General features: G+C 30.9%; 1 protein-coding gene across 3 annotated transcripts in view; it reads right to left on the bottom strand.

The window, feature by feature from the left end:
* Window positions 1-1553: 1553 nt before the first annotated feature.
* The window catches only part of Skel (DM13 and DOMON_DOH domain-containing protein skeletor), a 110977-nt gene continuing 102961 nt past the window's right edge, over window positions 1554-9569 (bottom strand). The window contains exons 20-26 of one of the 3 annotated variants that reach the window (XM_080166595.1): window positions 9369-9384; window positions 9211-9262; window positions 7287-7384; window positions 4817-4951; window positions 4193-4291; window positions 3764-3839; window positions 1554-2777 (exon numbers count right to left, since the gene is read on the bottom strand). In XM_080166595.1, coding sequence (XP_080022721.1) covers window positions 2732-2777; window positions 3764-3839; window positions 4193-4291; window positions 4817-4951; window positions 7287-7384; window positions 9211-9262; window positions 9369-9384 — 522 coding nt within the window. In that variant the 3' untranslated portion in view covers window positions 1554-2731. Of the gene's footprint in view, window positions 2778-3763; window positions 3840-4192; window positions 4292-4816; window positions 4952-7286; window positions 7385-9114; window positions 9167-9210; window positions 9263-9316; window positions 9385-9569 lie in introns of all 3 variants that reach the window. The other 2 variants (XM_080166593.1, XM_080166594.1) reach the window with 2 other exon arrangements.

Below are 9569 nucleotides of genomic sequence, written 5' to 3'. Positions count from 1 at the left end.
CATAAAACAGCAAAATATTAATCTTCTTTTAAAACGAAGATTTTCTATATCAAGAGTCGGTTCATCGGTCTGTCCGTTTTTTCGTTATTTTAGACATTTTATAATTGTCCTATAGATTTCAAACTTTGCATGATGGTTCCTATAATAGTTAGATACGATTTAGAAATTTGCTTGCAATTTTGTTTAGATTTTATACCTTCATATTCTGCTTATTTAGTTTTGACACTCTACAAGTGTTAGTGTTCATTTATCTCACCGGTCAGAGCTTCGCTTTTGTTAATGTTGTCATCCTTGTTAAATAAATGTTAGGGAGAAATGATCTTTTTAGTAAACACAAGCTTTAAAGATTGTACCTCATAGTTGCCGGAGTCTCTACAAAATTTTTATTATTATGACGATTTTAACATCCTAAATTTACGATCAAAATGCAGAAGAAAATTACTTTAAAATTTTGCTACTTTGAATATAATCTACATTGTATGAACAATTTGCCTAGTTACACAAAATATCACAAAGTCTTATTTCAGGGAGTAAAGGGACATTAGGCTTCTAATTACATTTAGCACCCAAAGTTTTATAATAAAACTTTCTTATTCGTTGGCTATAACTATGAGACTTTTATTGAATTTTGATTGTTTGATGCATTAAGTTAAGTGTCTAAACGTTTCAACCTCTAAATGTAATTTTATCATTATTAATGACGTGCAATGATTTATCGGCCATTGTCTTATCCCTTTAGATCCCTGGTCTTATTTACCTTAGCAACAAACGTATACATAGAGACTTCAATGTATATGTAGTTAAGTAATAGGATGTGCGTAATCATAGATTACAGTTAGTGGTTAAATGGTTTGAACAGTAAACTTAATGAACCAGCAATAAACAGCTCAATTTCCATCCCTTTCTGAAAATATTTGCTTTGCTACATTAATTTCCTGACTTAGCGAGTTAAATGCTTTGTTTAGTTCAAAGTGCCTTTAATTAAATACATTTTAAAATTGCATACTTTTTGGGGACTAGTGTAATAAACAGCCCGACATCCCCTTCTTCTTCGTGTGTAATCAACTTCAGTTTTCAGGATTTGATCACAAAGCTAAATTTTTTACAACTATAGATTACGTATTGTCCATGTTTTTGGAGTTTCAGAAAAAGGAAAAAAATAAACTCTGAGTAAGACGACTTTTCTTGTGTTCAAAGAGCGATAATGGATAGGATCTAGAGAGATAAGACAATGACCGATACATTTATGTACATCCCCTATGATGGTACACAAAATTACCCCATCTGTAGATTACAATTAGTGGATGGAACGTTTGGACACTCCAACTAATCAAAATTTAGTAATAGTCCTCAAGCTTTTTAAGAGAAGGACTTTGGAGACTAGTATAGTACGGAAATTCTGATAACGGTTATAGAGTTGCCAAGCTTTCTAAATCGTATCTAACTTCCAGAGGAATTACTATACCAAGTTTGAAATAGTTTGATAGGACAACTCTAACATGTCTAAATTAGCGAAAAAAGCGGACCATCCTTAGAAAAATAAAAGAAAACTATTTATTTTGATGATATATTTCATGTAACAGATCGATTTAGTAATAATATACATAATACAAAACTAGAAATATAAAATAATATATTATAGGAATAATATATTTAATATTTATACATATACAAATACCATAAATATATATGAAGGATTATGAAAAACAATAAAATGCCCATATAATAATAATAAATATTATCACAAAAAATACATTTTCATAAAATAATTATTAAATCTTAATAGTTATTTATCGCCTCGTATTATAGACAGCTTTCTGCGGAAATTAAAATGGAAAGGTATCAGATTAAAACCAGTTTTGTTAGCCCCTAAGGCCAGAGCTAAGAAAACTGCTACTAATTTTGTATTTTTTATTTTAATATTCGTAGAAAACTGGCTATGAAAAGATACGATACATAATATTTCAGTATGACTTAGAACCGGTTCTAATCCAGCGGATATCAATCGGTTTCGTAGCCATACTGGAAAGTATAATCTTTATCTCGCTTTAATAAATAAAAAGGATATGACTTATGTTTTTAATCTAAAATAAAACTTTACATAATTTAATCAAGATGGTTGTTAAAGGAATAGCTCCACGAAGTTCATTTAACATTTAATTCAAATAGTAATTAAGTTTAGCTGAAGCTTGTTAAAATGTATAACTATGACTGCTAAATTTATCAAAAATACTTGGAAGCTTAATTTACAAGAAAAACATGAAAAACACTGCTGCCTTTGTTTAAATAAAACTCATTTTAAATTTTTTAATACATTATTATAATATCATTTTTAAAGTTACATGGTAAAAATTAATTCTTTAAAATAATGAAACAAAATAATGGAGACTAATTTTTAGTTTAAATACATTTCGTGTAACTACGACTTTTTATTATTCGATTAAAAATAACCAAAACATTATTATTTTAAAAATACCAAATATTCATGACTAGAAAGATAGTTTGGCAAAATACTGAGGAAAAAGGGGGCCTTATATTAAGAAATTTTTATTTTGGAATATTAGCTAAAATTGACTAGAAATAAAGTTAATTTTTGCTACATTTTTAAAAGATAGTTTTAGGGGGTTAATTTTAGTGACAAATTAATATTGCATTTTACCCACCTTTTTTTATTTGACCCAATGTTTTTTTCTTATATTTTTCACGGATTTTTTATTGATTGTATTTTTGTTTAACCATCACAAGAATCAAATACTCTGATTTTCCATCCAAGATATCTAAAAAAAACAAGGATGACAACATTTATAAGTGGTTAAATACAAAAAACGGATTAAGTGATTAAGATGTTTAAATAAAGAATAAAAATATAAGGAAAAATCACGAAATCTTTCACGAGAAGCAGCGTAAAGTGCCACCAAAAAAATGACGTCAGATCATAAAATTACCAATGGAAGGCCAGTATGAATTTTACCATTGGTCAATTACAATGTATACTGGCCTATCATTGGTCATTAAATTGCATGATGTCATTTTTTGAAATCACTTTATGGTGTTTTCTTTCACGATTTTTATTTATTTTATTACTGATATTTTGTAGAATGAAGACTAACGGACCCTGTAATTGCCATAATGGATGCTCAAAGAAAATTAAGCCGTCTATCTTGAAAATCAGCCGAGACAATCACTGACTGGCGGATGGAGAGACAAAGTGAATTATAGAGTAGCATCGATTTTATTAAAATTGGTTTGTGTGTTTTTCCCGTAATATACTTTACTTTATTTTTTTTATCTTATTTTGTAATTTTATTACAAATACAAGGAAATGAAACGCAAAGGAGAAAAAAAAATACAGCTTTCAAAATAGACACTTCAACAAACAAAAAGCTTGACAACTACACTCCAATTCAAGACGACATATCCAACAACTTATTCCACGTTATGAACAATACCTGTGGGTGTAACATTGATAAAAAAAAACAGTATCAGGTGTCCTTCTATCATGGGTTTTGCTATACCTGTGGGTGTAACATTGATAATAAACAGTATCAGGTGTCCTTCTATCATAGGTGTACTATACCTGTGGGTGTAACATTGATAATAAACAGTATCAGGTGTCCTTCTATCATAGGTGTACTATACCTGTGGGTGTAACATTGATAATAAACAGTATCAGGTGTCCTTCTATCATAGGTGTACTATACCTGTGGGTGTAACATTGATAATAAACAGTATCAGGTGTCCTTCTATCATGGGTGTACTATACCTGTGGGTGTAACATTGATAATAAACAGTATCAGGTGTCCTTCTATCGGGGGTCCATTGCACAATACCAGGTTGTCCTAAAATTTACAAATTTCAATTAAAAAGATATAACATCAAGTTGCAGAATCAGTTAAATACTGTATAGGGTTGGTTAGCTGTCTATTGTAATTATTTAATAACAGAGATTTAAAGAGATAAGACAATGGCCGATAAATGTATGTGCATATCCAATGATGACACACAAAATTACTCTTTCTATAGATTAGAACTAATGGCTGATATTTTTGGGCACTCAAATTATCAAAATTCAATAAAAGCCTCCAAAGTTGTTGAGCTAAGGGATAAGAAAACTTTAATTATAAACCTTTGGGGACTAGTGTAATAAACAGCCCAATGTCTCCTCCCTTCCTGATATAATAATGAAGCGTACCTTCTCTACAATTAAGGCTCAATGCCCGCTGGTATCCACCAAAGCTGGCAAAAGAATTTGCAGGTCTTAGCGGATCTTCTTTCCATTCACATAACCGACCTACATAATTAATATAATACAAAATTAGTATAAATTCGAAACCAATTAATTTTCGCTGGATTATAGCGTAAAACCATGCGGAAAAATCATGTTTATATTTTTTGTTAGGTCGGAACTCCGGTCCCTCATGGTAAAAATGGTTTAATTTTAAATTTTTTTTTATTTTCTGTCCGCGGAAAGATGCCTTTATGCGATAAATAACTATTAATAGAAGCCATGCTTGTCGTATAAGCCACCTCTAAAATTAGGGGCATCGCAGTTTTACATTAAAAAAATAGAAAGATGTTTATACTGTTTTAGAACAATCCATGAGTCCAGTAAAGGTTTTTTAATCGCCGAACTGCCATTTCCTTCAAATCATTATTGCTGCGCTTATGATATAATGTTATCTATCTATCTATCTATATATTTATCTATCTATCTATTTATCTATCTATCTATCTGTCTGTCTATCTGTCTGTCTGTCTGTCTGTCTGTCTGTCTGTAAGTCTGTCTATCTATCTATATATATATATATCTATATACCTGTTCCCTCTGGAATAATGACACCCTGTCTTGTTTGGCTAAGACCGGCAAAAACGCGGATCTGCCGCCTTTCTTCCGCCGTCTTAAACTCGTAGCCGCCTTCCGGATCGTCGGTGATGTAGAACGGATGGTAGCCTAAAAAAACTGGTTGAAACTTTTGGACATTCAACTTAATAAACTAACCAATCAGATCCAAGAGAAGTGCCCAATAATATAAAATTATCCAGAAAACAAAAGAGATAAGACAATAGCCGATAAATTTATGTACATCCCCAATAATGATACACAAAATTAACCCTTCTTTAGATTACAATTACTGGTTTGGACACTCAACTTAATGAACGAACCAATTAGATCCAAGATAAGTGCCCAAAGTTGTCAAGCCAACTAATAAAAACGCTGTAATAAACTTTGGAACTAATTTAATAAACAGCCCAATCCCTTCCCCCCTAATATTAAATAATAAAAGTTATTTTTGTGTTTCAGAGGCGTCCAGAACGGGTGTATTAAAGCCTCTAGCAAAACTCAGGGGATTGATAAATACTCTTTTTGTCCAACTCCCTGGCAATATTAAGGGGGTTGGGCACACAATGTTCGTTTTTGTTCGTCAGTCTGATTGGCTGTTTTAATATTTAATGATGAACATCCCTTGTAAGAATTGTTTCATCCTTGTTTTTTATATCCTTAGTTGCGCAGCTACTCTATGATTAAGCTATGTTTAATGTCTAATTGTTTGTCTTCTTTACAAAATTAGAATTTAACTGTCAAACACCGATTACTTTTTTCTTTAAAACATTTTTATGTTTAAAATGTTATTCATTCGCTCTTAATGCACATACCATTTGATATTATATTCTATTTCTTTTTAAATGTTCAAATGTTAGATGTAGAAATAACTCAATTTTCAAGGAAGTAAAATCCAGGAATCTAAAGGGATAAGACAACGGGCAATAAATTGATGTACATTCCCAAAATTACCCCTTCTGTAGATTACAATTAGTGGTTGAAACAATTAAGCACTCAACTTAAAGAACAAACAAATCAAAATTCAATAAAAGTCCCCAAAGTTGTATAGGCAACGAATAAGAAAACGTTATGCTAAAACTTTGGGGACTAGTGTAATTCACAGCCTAATGTCCTCTCCCTCCCTGGTAAAACTAAAAGAAACTTTTTAGACTTTTTTATGAACAATTAGGAATAAATTTGATTAACTTAATTTTACTCTGAGAAAATGTGTAAGAGAAGATTCTCTATAATTCAAACTTGTCATGGTGATTCATGTGTCAATTAGGCACGTTTTACAAACCGTAGTAACTTTAAGAAAATTCGTAGTGTTTTTAAAAATATGTTAATTCTGTAACAGTTAGCTATTTTCGTTAATTTAGCCATGTTAGAATTGTCCTTTCGGTTTCAAACTTTTTTTTGACGATTCCTGTAACAAGTACGAATTTTAAAGCGTGGCAACTCTATAATCAATACCAGAAAATTCGCGAATTTGCAATAAATTCAAATTTGAATAAATAAATATTCTGCTTAGGTTTTTTTAAGTACTGACAATCTAAAAGTGTTATTGGTCGTTTGTTATACCGTCTTATTTTAAAGGATCGCTTTTTGTGGATGTTTTCATCTTTGTTCTTTTAAAACTTTTCCTTTAATGAATATAATCAAAGAAAATGATATTTTACTAAAAATAATTCTGACAACGAAGCTAAAAGAACTCAAATTTTAAAACAAATGAACATTCACATTTATAGAGAGTAATTGCACTTTTAATTCTAATATAAAAGTAACAGGATGTCTATTTGTCTTTATGTACCGAAGAATTTCGCAAGCAATATGCTGTAAATGAACTACTGACTTACTGGTAACGATAATAGAGTTGCTACGCTTCCTAAATCGTTTAACTAATATAGGAATTATCATGCAAAGTTTGAAATCTATAGCAAAATTGTATCATGTCTAAATTAACAAAAAAAAAACGTTACAGACATACGGATGGACCAAACCTAATTATAGAAAAGCTTTTATTGATAATGGAAGTACAGTTTCTCTTTTAATATTTGCCTCCTGTTTACAGGAATCTAAAACACGAACAAGTATGCTGACAAAGTACATTGTTATAAGCGAAGCATCTCTATAATTAAGTTCTAAAAATTAAGTATGTTCTTAAACAATATCCTGCATTTAAGCAGTTTTTCAGCAGATTTACTTACAATTTTGCTTCGTTCGACTTTATATAACTATATTCTGATTATTTAGTTCTAACACTATACAAGTGTTAATGTTCGTTTGTCCTACCGTTTCAGAGCTTCTCTTTTATGGATGTTGTCATCCTTTTTTATAAATTCTTATACAGATTTATTTCACTGCACCGTTGATTCTTTTATTCTATAACTCATTTTAATTGGTACGGACGGACCGACCCTAATTATAGAAAAGCTTCGCTAGTAACAAGAACGTGTATATTGACCTGCAGCGAACTCGGGATCGTCTCCGCCCTCAACAACAAAGGTGTAGGTCTTGCCACGGACAACATGGATCTCGGGAATCAACAGGCCATTGATATACCTAAAATATAGTTAGATAAAAATAGATGGGTAGATATATTGATTGATATATATAGATAGGTAGATAGATAGATGGATAGATAGATATAGATAGGTAGATAGATAGATGGATAGATAGATATAGATAGGTAGAGGGATAGAAAGATAGATAGATAAAGATAGAAATGGATCTTGGGAATCAACAGTCCATTGATATACCTAAAATATAGATAGATAGATAGATCCTAGAGGGCAGAAAAAAAGTTTCAGAGTCCCTGAAGTAAGGTAACAAAAACCAAAAATATAACATTTTTTCATGATTTGAATATTAATTTTTTCATCAATCTTATATGAAAACTACACATATTATACACCAAAATGATCGTTTATTAATGTAAAAAGCGCACATAGTGCTTTTTTTGGCCAAAACTTAAGGTTTGTAGGGTGACGTATTATGGTCAAAATTTTATTGAAGTCTAATTGAATTTCTGTTGCTTTTGAGTTAATGTTTGAAATGTATTCTGAAATGAAATTATCTTGTGCCTACGATGGTTTACCCCTTGGGAATTGTCCTTATGCTGTTTTATTTTAAATGAATTTTAGAATATTTTTTTTAATACACTATTCTAAGACATGAAGATATATTTTGATTTTAGCAAACATTTTAATTTTGTCTAAAAAACTATAAGTATGAGACATTACATAAAATTTTTGGCCTAATTTGTATTAAACAGGAATGAATTAAATTTTAAAAACATCAAAAACAATTAATTCGTATAAAATGTAGTAAATGTAAAGTATAAACTAATCTGATTTACTTTGTATAATTATGATGGTTTTCATCTAACTCGGAAGAGAAGGGGGCCGAAAAATAGCAATAAACCATCCCACGACTAATAATAAAAAAGCCTGAAACCATCACAGGACACATATAAAGCTTCCTAAAATAGAACACCCAATTATGTCAGTGGTTAGCAAGATCTCAACTGACAAGAAAACAAAGCTTACTACTTTATTTAAAAGGATTGAAAGATAGGAAGATTTTTTGACCTATACATGGCCTATATTTAGGTTTTTAACTTTTCTCTCCTGTTTTAATTACTTAACATATTTTTAACGAGGATGACAACATTCAAAAGTAGCGAAGCACTAAAAAATTGCTGGAAGGAAAACAAACAGAAATGAATTATAGAGACTATGTTAAGTTAGTAAATATGCTATAATTCTTAGAAATCACGAAACCTTTCTTATATATTAATAAAAAATATGCATGAGCGACAGACTGACGGACAAAGTAAGTTATACACTTTGATTATACACTGCTTATTGATACAGGGAATCGAATTTCCCCCAAAGCGTTACGGATGGACTGACTGGAGGACAGACAAAGTGAATTACAGAGTAGCTTGGCTAATAAAACAATTATAAATTATTCAACCTATGTGCAGTTACAGTGTACTCTATATTAATAGAAAATTAATAAGTCACTCATCAATAACACACTTTTTTTTATATTTATATAATATTTTTTTTTCTGATTCTTAATCAAGGTAAAACTACTCAAAATAAGATTATTAATTGGTTATTCAAAGAAAAAGCTTTCTATTAGCAATACGGTTATATATTTATTTATCTATCTATCTTTTAATCCATTCATTTTTCTAGATATATCCAATAAATTATGTATTCAATCATCTATCATTACTTCCATTCGTCCATCATCTATCTATCTATCAGTATCTATGAACTCACCATGCAATGCCCCAGCCAACATGCCCTGTGATGGCAGAATAACCGCTGTCACCTCCGTCTGTCTGTCTGTCTGTCTATCAGTATCTATGTACTCACCATGCAATACCCCAACCAACATGCCCTGTGATGGCAGAATAACCGCTGTCACCTCCGTCTGTCTGTCTGTCTATCTATCTGTCTGTCTATCTATCTATGTACTCACCATGCAATACCCCAACCAACATGCCCTGTGATGGCAGAATAGCCGCTGTCACCTCCAGTGGGTCCAATCTAAAACAAAAAAAGAATTATTACAATTAGTGGTTGAAACGTTTGGACACTTAATTTCCTCCAGTAGGTCCAATCTAAAATAAAATAAAGACATCTAATTAATATGAGATCAGGGAGGGGAAAAAACTTTTCATAAATGAGAGTAAAATCAGAGAGAGAGAGAGAGGACATGGGGCTGTTTATTA

This window comes from Acartia tonsa, chromosome 7, assembly GCF_053477335.1.
Source record: "Acartia tonsa isolate MP-2025a chromosome 7, ASM5347733v1, whole genome shotgun sequence".
Lineage (NCBI taxonomy): Eukaryota > Metazoa > Arthropoda > Copepoda > Calanoida > Acartiidae > Acartia > Acartia tonsa.
This window is presented reverse-complemented; position numbering and strand designations above follow the sequence as displayed.